Consider the following 17,596-nt stretch of genomic DNA (forward strand, 5'->3'; position numbering starts at 1 on the left):
GCCCAATTCTGTACAGAGGCAAAACTCCTTCTGATGTCAATGAAACTACCATGTATAGGATCAGGCTCAAAGTTTTCTTACCAACTGGTAGAAACTCTATCCTCTGGCTAACCGTTCAAATTAGTTTGAAAATAATAAAAAAGCAAACATCTAGGATTCTTTTGTTTTTCTTTTATATACACCTCTACCCCGATATAACACGAATTCGGATATAACACGAATTCGGATATAACACGAATTCGGATATAACACGAATTCGGATATAACACGAATTCGGATATAACACGGTAAAGCAGCGCTCCTGGGAGGGCGGGACTGCGCACTCCGGCAGATCTAAGCAAGTTCGATATAACGCTGTTTCACCTATAACGCGGTAAGATTTTTTGGCTCCCGAGGACAGCGTTCTATCGGGGTAGAGGTGTACTTAGATTGCCAGCTCCTTGGGGCAGGGACTATTTTTGTTCTGTGGCTGTAGAGCACCTAGCACAATAGGGTTCTGGTTCACAACTAGGGCTCCTAGGTACTACAGTAAGACAAATCATAATAATAGCAATTCAGAAATTTTTTAACACAGAGAACTGTATTTTTGCCAGCACGTTAGCAGTGGCAGATACCAGGGGATGGAGCTGGGGAAAAGAGGGATGCTCAATCAGCGTATTTCAGGAGAAAATGGGAGGAGAGGCACAAAGAACTGACTATTACAGATACAACAATGAATACACGATACAGGCACGAGCAACAGAGGGACCAGCAAAGCGAGGGACGACAGGAACTAAACAGTTTTGTTACACACCAGAGTTTCACCTGATGTTTGATTTGATGTCTAGGGAGAAAAAAATATTTTTCTTTAATTTTGTCTATAAAGCACTAGCAGCTCCTCCTTTTCCCAAGCTATAAAACAAGCAGCCAGTAGATTATACATAAGAATATAATAATTAGATATAGTTGAATACAGTTCCCTCCCTATAATTTTAAATATTAATAATTAAGCTCCATTATGAACTTAATTATTTACTACTAAATGTAATATTGAATCTAAAGCCTGAAGAAAGCTATGTCCCAATCCTTCCATACAAAGGAGGGCCTTTCACTAAAACATAATATCCTACTATTTATTTTGAGTGTCATAAGCTTCCCGATTAATAACATCACCACCTAGCTCTTGTAGTGCTTATCATCAGTAGATCTCCAAACGCTTTACACAGGAGCTCAGTACCATTATACCCATTTACTGTATGATAAATATGGCACAGCTGACTGCCAGGTAGACTTGGTTGGCATAATGCTTCATGCACTTTGATGGCAGTCAGAACTAATCAGTCACCAGCTTGTGACAATTCCAGTCTTTGTTGCAAAGCGAGCACTTGCTGGTTTCAACTGCCATTGGAATTTACACAAAAGAGCTGTTGGAAGTTCAATTATTTCTTCCCATGGAGACTCACACTACTCAGTTTTACATTCAGGTTGGGGGGGGGGGGGGGGGAGAGAGAACATAAAAAGAAACCCCAATGACAAGAAAAAAAGTCCCTATCAAACCCACAAGAGTTCAATGGTCTGATGCAGCACCATAAACCAACTCAAGTCTGGGAGCCTTTCAATAACCTCAGGCTGAGTTTAGAGTCTAAAATGAGATCCAAGCCCAGGTCTGCATGCATAGTGGCACATTCTCAAAGAGAAGATTCTGTATGGCCTCACTTCAAACCTTACTCTAGCCTATGCCACTGTAATGCTCGGATACCTACAATACTACTTGAAAAGTAAAGAAGTAGACATAGAGCAGGTTTACCTGTCTGAATTGCTTGTAGATTACTTTGCTGACATGATCTGATGGCTGAACTTTCCCAGCAAGTAATGATGAAAGCATGTTCCCAAGGGTAACCATTCCCAAAATCACACTGAAAAGAGGAGGCATGGTCAAACAATGTCAGACACTCAGGGTTTTCTAGAGACAAGTGAACTGCACTCTCAGCAGGCTTTCCTCAGAGGGATGCCCAAAAGTCAGTTTAACGGTGTAGATCACCATTTTCAGAGGTGTTCTCAGATTCTGAGGGTATGTCTACACAGCAAAGAAAAACCAACAGCTCTGAGGCTCAGAGCCTGGATCAATTGACTCAGGCTTGTGGGGCTAGGAATAGCAGTGCAGATATTCCTGCTGGGGCTACAGCCTGGGTTCTGAAACCCCTACCCCCCCCTGCCAGTGAGTGGCAGCCTACTTCGAGCCCAGGTCCACAGACTTAGGCTTGTGCTTCTGCAGTAAAAAATAGCTGTGAGGACGCCGCAGCTCGGGCTCTGAAGTTTAGGGAAGAGGGTGGGCTTCAGAGCCTAAGCTCCAGCGTCTACACAGCTATTTTTAGTGTGGTAGCACAAGACCAAATCTGTCGACCTGGGCTGGGAGGTTCTCTGCTGTGTAGATACCCCGCAAGTGAACTCTGCTTGGGTGATCAGACATGCCAGTTTTCTGGGAAAGTCTTGGGTTTGGATGGGAATGTCCTGGCTGTGGATTACATTTAAAATGGGAGTTTTCCCTAGTTTTGCTATAATTAGCCATTTTACTGACCTCCCTCCTACCTGGCTGTGCTCAACTCCAGAGCCAAAACGAAAGTGGGACAAATAGTTAAGGGTCCTTCCCACTGAACTGTGGAGTGTGCTGGCACATGCTAAATTCAGAGGGATTCCAAATGACAAGGCTGATGGACACTGTGGCAAGGACTCAGAGCTCCTACCTAGTAATAGAAGATTTTGGTGAACTAGTGGTTTCCGCTGTCTATCCAATCACTCAGTTGTCTGACCATGATTGCGTGTAGTTTAAATGAACTTGCAGATCTAAATAGTCTCTGCTGGCCTCCATAAGAAACCTGAGACAAGGCTAAGGTCACCACTAGTCCACTAAAGATCAGCATTCAGCTTTCTACCATTCAGCACGCTCACCATGGAGGCTGAGGGAAAGAAGATGTTAGACATTGGCCACAAAGTTTGAGATTTAAAACATTTCTTTAGGCCCAGGTTAGCGACCACTTTCCAGTTTTCACTGCAGCGAAATGCCATGAAGAATCTGTGGAGAACACCCAACCATGCAGAGGTGGTGGTTCACCCTCAGGTTTATTAAATGAGAGGTTTCACTTATCTATTCCTTACCAGGAGTCCACAGCGACCCCCCGGACAAAAATGTAGGGATTTCTTCATTATAGACAGACATTTCAAATATCAGGTCATGGTAGCTAGAAACCTATGAGACCAAGAGCATGGTAGTCCTGACAGGACAGCATTTTAAATCTGAAAGCTGTGTGGTATGTAATAGGACATTTCCGACCTCTTGCTGACCCTGCAGGAGATACTGGAGAATTAAGTGACAGAAGGCACACTTCTCATTTACTGTGTGTAAACAGTAAATAAGAAATAGAAACTTGACTTACAGGTTTGTTTTGGAGGGGGAGGGAAGGGAGGAAGATATTGATATCTGAACATACCCACAATCATCAACAACTGGTGCCTGGTCAAATCCCTTCTCTCGGAGGATTTCAATGGTCTTTTCACAGGTGACACCTGGAAGCACTGTCAGGGGAGCAGAGAGACTTAATTCCTGAACTTTGAGGTGCCACCACCTGTTGACAAAACACATAGGTTTTACAGCAACTCGTCTGATCATTCTGAAATTGCCAAGCCCTAAGATACCTTACAGGATTTCCCCTCACTACCAGCAGAAAGGCTCACTTGGGTCTTCAGGACTCAGTAAGGGAAATAATTACAACCGTGTCCCTTTTCCATCTTATTTGATTCCTATCCTTGCATGGCAGATGGCCAACAGAAATTACGGATACCTCCAGTTGGTCATTTACATCTTGATTTACAAAAAAGGGAAAAGAACATTTTAATGGACTTGAAGCCATTTAGTGAGACACTTAGACAGTTTGTGGAGCCATGTGCTCCTATCAGCATTACCCTCAGCCTCCATTTCATCCAACTGTCTGGTACAACCACGGTTTGCATCTTGGCTCAAAACTAAACATCCGTTATTTGTCATACGTCATGTCAAGAGGCCCCAGCCAAGGTCAGAGCCCTACGGCACTGTACTTACACATAATAAGAGACAGTCAGTCACTGCCCCAAACTGCTAACCATCTAAATAACTGTAAAAACTAACCTCTTTGGAGCAGGGAGTGTCTCTTATTCTGTTAGTACAGCATGTAGTACAGCAGAGTCCAAATCCTACCTGGGGCTTCTGGGCATTACCACAATACCAATAAAGACATTAGAAGGTATTTTTCCAATTTGCTCACTCTGGGTCCGGTCAGTGTTCTCTGTACAGACTGTTAGCAAACTTTTCCCTTCCTGTTTGTGTGGGGGTCTTCCAGCAGCAACAGGAGAGACAGGCAGGGATTTGTTTAAAGATGGAAAGAGGGACTGTAAAACCATAAAGTCTAGCAGGGGCCTGAGGGCAGTTAAGTACCCCCCAAACTTCTTTTAACTGTTTTGATACTGACTAGATGTCAAGTTGACAATGTCCATTTCACTGTACTTGACAAAAGGATTATTATTTATGTTACTACAGTGCCTAGGAGTGCTAGTCATGGACCAGGGCCCCATTGTGCTAGGCGCTGCACAAACAACGAAAAAGACAGTTCCCTGCGCCCAAAAAGCATATATGCATCTCAACCTGCCTAATTAATAGTAGATGATGCCATAAACGTCAATGAGGCAATAAAACATCATGAATAACTCGGCTGGGGGAAGAGTTTAAAAAGTTTTCATTCATTTAAGAATTGCCGTTGTCACCGAGGCAAAAGTATAAAATCTTTCTCAAAGTGAATAACTCAAAAGATTTCTACTTATTTAAGTAGGCTTCACCGTATCCCCAAATGTACAGAGGATCAATTCAAACAGACAAGGAAACATTGCAAGCTACAGAGAAATTTCAAGTGGCCCACCCCATTGCAACCGGCTCACAAAACTCAAATGAACATGACTGCCTTACCAAGGTTTCTTAACGATGTCATCTTCTTCTTTCATGAACCCTTTCTGGGTCATCCATTTGTCATTCAAAAACTTGGACCTGGAAACCATCAAGAAAGCAAAGAGGTCATGAGCTCCCCCGCAGGTTACACTTGTGTTGGTAGTACATACAATGGCATATAGTTACATCCCCTATTGTACCCCCAGCACAGATAGCGGTATAATTACAAACACATAATAGCACTCAGCCAGTCTTTATGGCAAAGGGATATGTGGGTAGAATATTTGTAAAAAGAAGAAAGGAAATGGCACAACCATATAATGAGACCGCTTGTAATGGAGGAGAAGTGCTGGAAGGTATTAAATTAAATACATTTACAGTTTTGTGCTCCCACGCTGCACAATGGGGAACTGAACAGCGTCGCAGAATAAAGCTGTATTTTAAGTGTGGGGTCAGGTGAATTTAGCCACAGGACTTAGAGCAAGTGTAACACTGTATTTCCCCCCCGGCATAAGCTGTTACTACAATAGTATTCTCTTCAATTCATAGCACAAGGCAGAGAGTAGGGGACAACCATTCCTTGAAAAGTCCCAGAAGAGATCCCAATTAAAATGGTTAAAGAAATTCAGGACTCTAATTTTTCCAAAGTGACCAGTGACTTCTGGATGCCCAAACCTGAGATAGCAAAAATAAGGCCCCTTTAAGGTGAGTTCCCACCTTCTGTAAACCAGGCTCCTGCCGGAGTCCTCAAGTTGGGAACCAAAAACCACTAGACACTGTGGAAAAGCTTGTCTAAACTCGGTATGAATGCCTCACCCTCCGTGAAGGCAGTAGGCACGAAGCAGAAAGAGAACGGGGCAATTTCTTACATGTAGTTCCTGACAGAGTCGGGCAAGATGACAACACAGCGCTGATCTTCTGTCAAATCCTTGGCAGCCTTCACAGCAATGGACATTGCACTGCCAGAGCTGCCACCTGTCAACACCCAGATCACACAGTCAAGACCACTGCACGTGGAAGCCACTTGTGAAACAGGAGGATAAGATCAGAGAAAGGTGGGTTGAGCTCAGGGGTGGAGAAAAGAACTCTGGAGCTCTAATCCCAACGCTGACAAGGTTTCCCTTTGACAAGTTAAGTGATTTGCACAATGCTGCAATCTAATTCACAGGAAACTTTGGAGGATTAGTACCAGCTCTTACCGCACAATAATCCTTCCTCTCTGATTAACATGCGTGCCAAAGAAAAAGACTCCTCATCATTGCTCTTGTACCACTTGTCCACCACCTAAAAGAGTGCAGGGGAAAGGAGACAAAAGACATAGCTGATCGTATCCCCCTTTCGGGAGATGCTGTTCAGCTGTTTCAAATTATAGACTTACAATTACGTTCACATCCCGCAACTGCTTTTTTTTGCCTAACACACACTACTGTGGTATTAGTGACGTTCCCTATACTAGTAGAAAGTACTTTGTCTTTTAAATAAGGTGACTGTGGGAAAAGCTACAAGGAGAACTGGTCATTCTCCTCCCTTCCCAGCTGACTCGCCAGGAAAGTGAGTCCTACCTCGCACCTGATGTCATTGAACTAGAGATCAAGTTGTGGGCTGGGGGTTTTTTGGTTTTATTTAAAGGGATTGTTCAGGGGAAAGGCTATCTGCACAGCATGCTTTCACACAGTATTATGAAAGAGCAAGAGAAACGTGTCCAGCTCAGACATTCACCTGGGGCTGCTTTACCGGCTGGGATACAGTGGGAAGAAGCTTTCGTTGTGCTTCCTAACCCCTCTAATCTCAGAGAAAAACACTCTGTGTGCCTCACAGTAGCTGCCATGCTATTTCCAACTTCTTCCCCCCCCCCCCCCCCCCCCTCAGAGCGGAAGGCAAGGAGTGGTTAATTGAGGAGCTTGACTTACCGATCTGTCCAGCACTGTAGGGACAAAATCATATCCAATCCCCTCCACCTCATATGTTGTCTTGTCAGTCTTATTCAGTTCTTCAGGCTGAGCAAGAATGGAGCCCTGGGGATCGACGCCAATAATCTGGAGAAGGGGATTTCAGATTTGGCTACCGTTGCACTTGTTTTTTCAACACATAGCCATTAAATCAAAGTGTTATGTTAGGACTGTTACCTCACAAAACAGTCATGCCGGCCATGCACATACAGGCCGTAGTCATTGAAATAAGTCTTTTTTTCCCAATCTGTCCTTCTGCAAGTTCCCTTCTGCAAACTGCCTTGTTGCTCCTACCCCATAGCAACTCATCCTACTTGGTCAGGGTGTGAGACATTGTAGGGGAAAGGCACAGCTCATTCTACGCAGATTTTGTTTAGCTAAATGGAAGGCGTTTGCCCTGATCCCACTCAGAAGTCAGATCTCTACCATTTTGTACCAGGAGCAAGCAGAAAGTCTTCAGTGTAACAAGGCACTACTGTTAAAAGCTAGTGTCCTGTTTCCATCGGAAAATGGAAAGCAGCCACCGAGAGTCATAAGGTAACAGAGACAGGAACAATATGTGCCTATTGAGGGACACACAGATTTGCATGTCTTGGGGCAAGTTTCATTTGGCCAGAAATTCAGTGATCCCAGAGAATTACCCCTTGTAAAGTCAGTGAAGGGAAAGTGCAAACATCTTTTGGATACAAACAGGTGTCCAGAATATACACAGTAGGGAGAACAACATTTTTCAATATGGGCCATATGGAATTTGTGGTTTAATTTTCAGAATCAAACTCTGACTTGGGTCACACGTGAAAAGAGAATGAGGTGGCTTCCTATGCTTTTTGTGAACAGCTCAAAACTACCACCCAGCTCAGAACAAGCAGATGTGTCCCAGGTAAGGATTAAAGCGCCCCAACAAAGATGAGAAAAATGGGATTTATTCCCACAAGGAACTTTGCAAGTCACTTAAGCTAGAAATAGTTACTAAGATGCTTTAGTTTGCCACTTACTTTGCAATCTGGGCATTTCTCTTTCAGCTTTCTTGCAATGCCAGTAATGGTGCCTCCTGTACCAGCTCCAGCCACCAACATGTCTATTTTTCCTATTTTAAGAGCAAGGAATCAAATACCACCTTGAAAACATCCATTGGGATTATAGATAAAAATCTTATTGCAGACTAGGAATGCACAAGATGCATTTCTCTCTCCAATGAAAGCACAGTTAATGTCAGAAAGGTGACAATGTAAAGTAGCCTTTTACCTCACAGCAGGTGTATTCAGAGACCTAACTTCAGCCCTTGTTCCCCCTCGTTTAGTCCAACAGGGCCCAGCTTTGTGACAGCCTTTTGGGCATTCTGCAACACCCATGTTTTCAAGGCTTTGGAGAAGGGCTGAGGGGTGTAAGTGTCGTATTTGCCATCTGTGGATTTGTTTTATGATGTTTGGTGGTAGATGTTGATCTGTCCTTATTCTAGCTCTTTTTGTGCATGAATAGAATAATCAGGACTTGGCCAACGATTATTTTATCCGATTGTCTTTAAATGATTTATTACCAGAAATAAAAGAGCACTTCACTAACTCCTGGGCACTTACATAAAAAGTGTTGCTTACAAATAAAAAACATCCCAAGAAATAGGGCTTGATTCTGATCTCACACAGGTGTAATTTCATTGACTGAAGCAATGACATCAGACTTACACCTGTGACAGTGAGATCAGAATAAGGCCCATTGACTTTACAAGATGGATTGAGAGTCAAGATGAGGTCTGAGATCAAAATGAGGCTTCAGTGATAGTAAAACCACCTTTGCGCTTGTAAACTGAGGAAGTCTGACATGGAAAGCATGCATAGACAAACAAAAACTCATTATATAACTGCATTTTACATGCAGGTCACCGTCACTATCTAAATCTAATATAGGGCTTTGTTACTTTAAATACAGAAATCCCACTGAGAAGCTAAATATGAGGTTTTATGGCACAGACCAAGAAACGTGATGTGCAAGCTCCCTCTGCTGGCTCCAAACACAACTTACTGGTAAGTATGAATACAATTATGCCATGGTAAAATCATGCATAATTCCTGGCACTGTGACAGGAAAATAAATAATGTCATGCTCAGGTCATGGTAACCTTGTGGACAGCGTTGCTGCGCATTAACAGTCTGTTAGCTCATTTTGATTTAGTCCTCTTTGAAATGGGACTAGATCCAAGTGAACTACCGTACTGTTAATGCACGGCAACTGGGTCCACATAAATGGCAAAATTCCTGGTTCGTGACAGTGGTGATCATTGACACAATCATATCCTTACGGAAAAGCTTGGTTCCTAAACTATGTGTACTCCTGAGGATACCACCAACTGAGGAATGTCTTGTGATGGGGTAAGTGGACCTTACACATAGAGTTTTAGTATTAAATTAAATTGCATTTAAATGAAAGATAAATAAAAAAAGGATCAATAAAAACTCACATGCTCAGTTTAGATTAAGAACTAAGAGTCAAGCCTATTTAAAAACCACTTCCCATTCATGAATACTCAAACTCCCTAGCTCTTCAACTCCTCTGAGCTATGCAGACTTCTTTATCTAGGGGTCATCACTTTGCCTGGCCGGTCACAGTCATAGAAAAGTAAAAGCAAAAGTTTTTTAAAAAAAATATTTTTTAAAAATCCCACACTTCTAACTAGATGGGTCTCATTTGAATTACGTAAACTTTACATAAACTATCTCAGAGCCTCTGCAATTCTATACCCCTGAGAGCCTTGATCTGTTTTCCACAGGGGGATGTGATTAAAACAAGAGCACTCCAGAGGTTAATTCAAAAGAGTGCTAGCAGAAGAATTAGCATACCTTCACACTGCTGCAGGATCTCCTCTGCTGTAGTGTCATAGTGTGCCAAGGGGTTACTGGCGTTGCGGTACTAGATTGAAATACAATGGAAAACATATTGAACCATGGAAACAGCTCATCAAAATCAAATCCTGAGGAGCAGGTCAAAAAATGACCAGTTTTGTTCAAGCCCCACAACAACACTATAGGCTCCCACCAGTTTCTAAATTGTTCAGCCATTTACCAATACTTTCTGCCTTGGCCTGGAAGAGATTCCTGCAACTGCTCCAATTAAAGCAAGTGGTATTTTTGTGCTAAGGTCCCCAACATCCCTGAAAGCCAAGGGCAATCTGCCTGTGGGATTATCTTCTGTAGAAATTTGAACTTTCTACAACTCCGATATGCAGAATTGTCAACCTAGCGGAGAACATTACCTTGGTCTTTCTGTAACCTATGCTATCACAGGGTGGTTCTTTCAGGGTGGATAAGAATAGATAATTTTAATATATATGTATATTTTTATTTAAAATCAGATTTAAATTAAATCTTTTTTTTAAATAAACATTTGAAATTATGGCAACTTATGTTAAGGCCTAAACTTACTATAATTATCAATATCACTTGAAATAAATTAGAAATGTAATATTAAGCAGTATACGGTTGCTGCCAAAGTTTTAAAGAAAGTCAAACCACTGAACTAGTGGAAGTCACTTGGCAAGCACCAGAAACCAGAGTTTGAAGTGCTAAATCAGCTTTTGATAGCAGTAGCCTCTTCTACGGGTACAAGAGTATTTTCTTCATTTCAGTTTATTCAACTAGTTCAGTTCACTGACTAATTCATTTAAAGTTGAGAAACTGACTTGGAGCTGAAAAAGCAGAAATGTTTGTTTTCCTCTTCTGATCAATGAATAAAAACTAGGTGTGAGAAAACGAGATTTACTACTTCTAAAATCTTGAGGGATATGGTGACCAGAAACAATCAGTTCAACTCACTAACTACAGATACTTCCCTTGTTTAATAAATCAGTTAGTTGTAAATGCAAACCATATTTTACAATTTTTTCTTATGTATCCAGCACATTTAAAGTAGTTTTATTTAACTAACAAAACAAATGCTATTTTGCACATTTTTAATTCAACTCCAATTTCCATCCAAATAGAACTCGACACAAATCACAGGTAAAAGTTAATCTAGTAAATAAGAAATGCATCATTCCATAACATAATAAACAAAATGTAAAAATTAAGCATCTGAAAGTACGTTATGCACAATTATTAAGCAATTATAGTAGATTGTCCTAGTTAGTAAAAAGACGACCCAAGTTTAGTGCAAAAGCTATATTTAATTGTAAACCAACTTATTTTAATGGCCACCAACTAGTGAGAAACAATTTTTCTTTAGGAAAATAACCAAAAAGTACAACTACAAAACAAGATTCAAATTGAGGATTTAAATCAGTATTTCTGGTTTGCTGATTTAAATCATGATTGAAATTGTTGATTTAAATTGCTTCAATTTGAAAAGCCAGTTCACCCTGGGCTTTTTGTGCCACTATAGTGGCACAGCCACATTTAGACTTTTGTGATCTGCTACTTTTGTTGAGCTACGGAACCTGGTAAGGCAACAGCAATTCACACTTTTAGATCCAGAGATCCCAGGTTCAATCTACACATACCCTCAATCCAGGGCTGCTGTTACTCTTATCCGTGGAGTGCAGGAAAAGGACATTACCAATATTTCTCTCTATCCCACATATGCACCTCAGTTGTTCAGGACCTTACCTGGTCTAGGATATGGGAATTGGGGATTTCATTTTTCAGTCGCCATGCTACTCCCACATGAGATTCAGGCGAGTCAAATCTGGCAGTAGTTGGGGTCCTCACAATCTCAGCGCCAAGAGCTCTCAGAACATCCACCTGAATCAAACAGAGTCAAAAATCTCCATAGGCCCAGAGACCCTACTGGTATGCCCGAGGATGAAAAAAAGCTGACTATAAACTTTATATAAACAAGAGTGTGCATCTCTTCCATACCCACTGCTTAAAGTCTGTATCAATTCAATCCCCAGAAGCAAAGTGTTTCAGAACAGATGCCCCACACAGGTTAAATGCTGTCCTCTCTGTCTCGGTTTTTTAAATGTCTAGTGGCCTGAAACGTATGATCATCATTGTTTGCCTACAAAGACACACATTTGTCACTAGTTTGTAACCTGCATTTTCAGCTCAACCTAGTTGAAGATCCCCCCCCTCCCGGCAAAATCTAATCAGTTCTGCCGGTGGAATTACAGAGCTAAAATAATTCTTATCAACACGGCCAAGCAACACTGTCCCATTCCCACAACACTCATGTTTTGAAAGCTACATGATGGATTTGACCTGAAAATGTAACATTCAATGGCAAATAAGAAAGGAGCATTTGGCTACAGTCCGCTTGTCTGGAGTATGAATCTAGGACTCTCACATTTCTACATACCTTTTTTGTGTATGTAGTGAGGTGTTACTCAGTGCAAAGTATTAAAAACATGTACACTAGTACCTTACAGACTAGTAAAGACACACCCAAGACTCCCTGTGCCATAGCCTAGAACCACCATTTTATTTCCAATGATTTGTACAGTGCCTTGCGCACTAGGACCCACTCTTGGTTGGCTCACAGACAGCACCATAATAAATATGTTAAAAATAAGTGCAGTAATTTCAACATATTATGCAGTAGACCTCCTTAGATAGCAAAGTGGTAGAACCCTTAACAGACATCCCCTTATGCTTGCAGTCATACCACGAGAAGTGGGATCATTTGAAAAAGTCATTAGCTAAGGAGGGTTGGGTGTAGTCAGTGTTTAAGCAACAGGCCTCCAGGGCCGATCCAGGTGCTGCAGGATGTGGTGTGGGCAATTCAGCAGGTAGCACTCTTCCTTTCACGTCAGAACTTTGCCCATGTGCCAGCAGAGTACCAGAGGGCACCTCTCCTGCTGGAGTCACTGTCTTTTCAGAGGACATTGAAAAGAGAGGTCCTAATCATTTGTGGTCATTAAAAAAAATCTCATGTCATTTTCGTCAAGAGTAGTGATGTTAGTTCCAATGGCCTCGCTTAGTTCCACTTCAGTTTTGTCTTCTGCTACAGTTACTGTAGTTTTAGGTGGGCCAAATTTTTTTCTTCACTTGTTCTTGATTGTTGTAAAATATAGGAAATATAGGCAGATTTTAAGCTACTTATACCATCTCCAGCCCTCGAGTTGGCTGAATTAGAACAATGGGGAAAGCAGTTCTCATCTGTGAAGTTGGTTGGGCACTTTGGGATCTCTGTGTGAAAGGCACTATTTAAATATATCAGTTGTAATGTTCAGGTACCTCTTCCGGCTACGTGGTGGTTTTGTACCCCTAGGCCTGCCTGGGTGCAACAGCTGCGAAGATTTCACACACCCAAGACTTGGGAATGGAAAATTCTTAAAACAGCTGTGTCAATGTATAACCTGATGCCTCCACACAGGAGGGCCCTAATGCTCGTTGGTTCAAAGAGTGAAATGTAGGCTGTAAGAACAAAAATTAAAACACCAAGAAGCCTGTGCATAGTGCCTAGAGCTTAATCATGAACACTCAGCATTGTTTTCTTTGCCATCCAACCTAGCACTTGTGTAAGGGAACTACCTAGACCAAGATCATCTTATTCCCATGGCGAGGTTATGTGCTGTTCTGAATTTTCTCTTCCAAATGGATACCTAAAAATTGAAATCAAAGGAGCAGAGGCTCGATCCCGCCATCCTTACTCAGGCCAACCTCCCTCTGACTTCAGTGGGAGTTCTACCCAAGTGAGCGGTGCAGGATTGGGATCAAGCGCAGCAAGACTGAAGTCATGAAGGCTAGAAACTTATTTCTTTCCACTGCTGCTACAATGAAGGATTCCATATTGATCTATTCCCCTTTGTCGTTAAAGCTTCCTCAGCACATATGGATCCAAATTTCCTTAAGCTGAGGAAAGAACATATTTGCTTTGTAGCCACTTGCCATCACTTCCCACTGTGTAATCTGAAACAATACACTGCAATGTAGCACCCTCTCTCCAGTCTCACCACTCTACATAGAACATGATGTTAAAGCATCCAGTTCTTCAGCTGTCTCCACTGGCTTCCCTCAGACCCTCCATTCAATGACAGTCTTTCCTTAGATTAAGTATCACTTCAATTTTCTGCTCGCACCTAAAGTCTTTCTTGTCACTGACATGAATACTTTAAAAATTCCTACACTCAGTGGTGCTACAGCTACTGGCAGCTTCACCTCTATAATGTCTGCCTTTTTGCTTTGTGACTGGCCTACCAATATTCCCCTTCAACATTGACAACAACCCCCTCTGCCCTTCCCCCTCCTCGAAGTTTATACATATACTCTGACCAATTATTTAAAAATATCTGACATATGGTAAATTGGTTTGCAGTGCCTCAGTATCCAATTTCACAGCCAAAAAGATGGCATCCTCCTCTCATCAGGATCGGAACATATTTGGACAAATTTATTTTTAATTATTGGCAATACAAGTAGTTCTGACCTTCTCCATGCTCATTTTCTCTGGCATCACAATGATGCAGCGGTAGCCTTTCACTGCAGCAGCCAGGGCCAGCCCAATTCCTGGAAACGGAGAAATACAGATTATATTGTAAGAGAAACAAAACCACAATGGTAGCTTCTGCATGTCCCAGTTTTAAGAGCTGTTCTCTGCAGGCTTGAATGGGGTATCACTGAAGAGACTAAAAAGGAAAAGGTTGCTACTCTCCAAGATAGTTGGAGAGCAGGACTGTCTGCTTTAAAGGCACCATTTGGCTCAACCCCAGACCAGAGCCATCAACAAGGCGAGCAAAGACAGGGAAATTTGCAAGTTCAGGTTGCTGGGTTTCCCAGCCTAGTTTTTCCTCTGCCCCACCTCTGCCCACATGTTACAGATGTAGTTTGGGAGTGAATAGAATTTCATAGATTAAAGCCAGAAGGCACCATTAAAATAATCTAGTCTGACCTCCTGCATAACACAGGCTGTAGAACCTCACTCAATTTCTACATCAAGCCTATAAGTGAGGATAATTCTAACAGAAGTTAAACATTTGCACCTTTTTTCAAGGCTGAATTTATCTAGCTTCAGCTTTCAACCACTGGACCTTGTTATGCCTTTGACTGCTCAATTAAATATCTGTTCACAGATCTCTTCCTCAGGTAGGTACTTGTAGATTGGGATCATAGATCATTAGGGTTGGAAGAGATCTCAGGAGATCATCTAGTCCAATCCCCTGCTCAAAGCAGGGCCCACACCAACTAAATCATCCCAGCCAGGGCTTTGTCAAGCTGGGCCTTAAAAACCTCTAAGGATGGAGATTCCACCACCGCCCTAGGTAACCCATTCCAGTGCTTCACCACCCTCCTAGTGAAACAGTGTTTCCTAATATCCAACCTAGACCTCCCGCACTGCAACTTGAGACCATTGCTCCTTGTTCTGTCATATGCCACCGCTGAGAACAGACGAGCTCCGTCCTCTTTGGAAGCCCCCTTCAGGTAGTTAAAGGCTGCTATCAAGTCACCTCTCAATCTTCTCTTGGATAAATGAAGCTCAACCTGTTAGTTTCTCTCTCTCTCTCTCTCTCACCTTAAGGCATGTTTTCCAGTCCTTGAATCATTTCCTGTAGCTCTCTTCTGAACCCTTTCCAATGTATCAGATAGGGCTGGCCAGAAAATTAGAACTCCATTTCATGCACAACGTCAAGGTTTTGGAATTTGTTTTCATTCCGTATCAGAGCAAAAAACGGAGACCCTTAGAATTCCCCACCCCCTCCCGCTCCATTAAAAAGAGCCACCTCACAATAACCAATTGCCCAGTGGTCAGAGCACTCACCGGGGAAGTCTTCTTGCTCTCTCATGTTGGAACTGTTCCACCTCGTATAAATAATTAAATATATATTGTGCCAGAAAGAGCCTGGTGGTTAGAACACTTGCCTGGGATGTGGGAGATCCAGGTTCAAACCCCTACTCTGAATCAGTAGCCATTAGGTATTCTGGGGTGGGTTTCTCTGAGGAAGTTTTGTTGAGACATACACTTCAAAAAAGTTTGGTTTTGAGAAATCAGTTTTCTGATGAAAATATATTGCATTGAAAAATTCACAACCAGTTTGTCAACATCCATTCTGAAGTGATGACACCACAACAGGACACTGTATTCCAACCATGATCTCACTAACGCCAGATACTGAGGTAAAATCTGACCAACACTGACAATCAGAAAGACATTCTAAACCCCAAACTCTATTACCCTACACTTTTAAGAGATTAACATGAAAGTGCTGCAAATGTCAAACTAGGGAGCCAGGTGCAGCGGAAGTGTGGTGTAGGGGAGAGGAGAAATCCTATCCCCTTCTTAGAGAAATTAGCTATGGGCAGAGGCCAGGAGTGACCGGCAATTCCCTGTGCTGCTGTGACCCAAGAACCCTCTTGATGCCAACCAGAAATGAGGTGCAGGGAGGTTACCCTGATTCTGGGATGTACATTCTGGTTCACCAAAGATGTCATGTCAGGTCTCAAATGAAAGTTGGTGTCACACTGGTCACAAATATCCCTGTGAAACGCATGTACAGATACTATGTAAGGAGTTATGTATGTATACTGAAAATATGTTCTTAAAGTCTGTATCAAGGCTGGTGAAAAGCTGGTTTTCTGTCAAACAGGAGAGGTCTCTGATCTGTCTAGTCTCACATAAACTGAGTATCGTCTCGTTCACAACGGTTCCCCTATCACCAGTCAGCACTGAATGCAAAGGAAGGATTGTAAAAAAGAACTAACAGGAAGAGAAACACAGCAGAGGCAGAGAACCTTATCTGGAGGTGCATAACAAAGGTTTACTTGGGTATATCTGGGAAGGGGGCAACTGGAACACCCAGACACTCTTCACTGAGGAAGTAAGAGGACAGCGCTTTTGCTTTCTGAAAAAGGGGTCTCAACCAAGCTTGACTGAAAACGCTGTAGAGGACTCTGGGTGAGATAAGCTTCTGTAGACCGGAGGTTAACCTGTTTACTCTCTAGAAAGTGTGCTATGATTTCGGTTTATATGTAACCATTCGTTTCCAGTATCCTTACTCACTATCACTTGAATCCTCTAGACCTGCTATTTCTGTGAGTGTTCAGGGGTTAAGGGGCTGGATACTACAGGGAATGCTCGGAGAGGGCTTGGGAGTTCGTGTGTGTCTATTTCTACCGGAACAGACAGCGGGAGGCCTGAAGAGGCCTGGAAGGCAGTGCTTGTGCTGTCACAGGTTGCTGGTTTCAGGAGCTGATCCACAGCAGGCACTGACAAGACTCCCTCACTCTAGGGCAGGTGGTGGTGATGTGTCTCAAAACCCTGGTTACCCCTGGGGAGCATCACAGCTGCCTACCTAGGCCTTGCCTCCATTCTTCATGACCTTTAGTAAAACAAGACAGTCTTCACTGGGAGAAGTCCTTTACCCTACCCATTCCTCACGGTCTCTGCCATTCTACCCCATAGATCCCATGGCAAGAGGGACATTCTGATTTAAGAGACCTAGTCCTGTTAGTGTGACAGAACACCGTGTCAGCTACAGCCAGCCGTGTCACCACAGGTAAGGAGTCAGAGGCATGCAAAATACAGATCCAAACTCGTAGGTTTCAAAAGTGGAATTCAGACTGCAGTTCCAGCCTTCAAAGGGTGAGTGCTGAAAACAGAGCTGTATCTAGATAATCACCCAGTGTTTCTGCTAGGATGTCATGTGACTACCAAAGGCTCTAACCTTAAAGCTATTCTTTTTCCTGCTTTCCAGACCTCCCTCTTGCTTGTGCTGCAGAGCTGTACGAAATTAACTTGTGCTGAGCTATCAGGAGCTCTTGCAAGCTAAGCA

The 17,596-nt window shown here is 42.6% G+C and overlaps 1 protein-coding gene across 1 annotated transcript in view; it reads right to left on the reverse strand.

Annotated features, from left to right (window-relative positions):
• LOC135881752 (cystathionine beta-synthase-like) overlaps nucleotides 1–17,596 on the reverse strand; it is a 47,578-nt gene that overhangs the window by 4,030 nt on the left and 25,952 nt on the right. Inside the window, 10 exon segments of the mRNA XM_065408451.1 lie at nucleotides 1,787–1,895; nucleotides 3,468–3,602; nucleotides 4,973–5,050; nucleotides 5,821–5,926; nucleotides 6,151–6,235; nucleotides 6,862–6,987; nucleotides 7,896–7,987; nucleotides 9,735–9,804; nucleotides 11,496–11,630; nucleotides 14,257–14,336. Of these exon segments, the coding sequence (XP_065264523.1) occupies nucleotides 1,787–1,895; nucleotides 3,468–3,602; nucleotides 4,973–5,050; nucleotides 5,821–5,926; nucleotides 6,151–6,235; nucleotides 6,862–6,987; nucleotides 7,896–7,987; nucleotides 9,735–9,804; nucleotides 11,496–11,630; nucleotides 14,257–14,336 (1,016 nt within the window).

Source organism: Emys orbicularis, chromosome 1 (genome assembly GCF_028017835.1).
Source record: "Emys orbicularis isolate rEmyOrb1 chromosome 1, rEmyOrb1.hap1, whole genome shotgun sequence".
Classification (NCBI taxonomy): Eukaryota; Metazoa; Chordata; order Testudines; family Emydidae; genus Emys; species Emys orbicularis.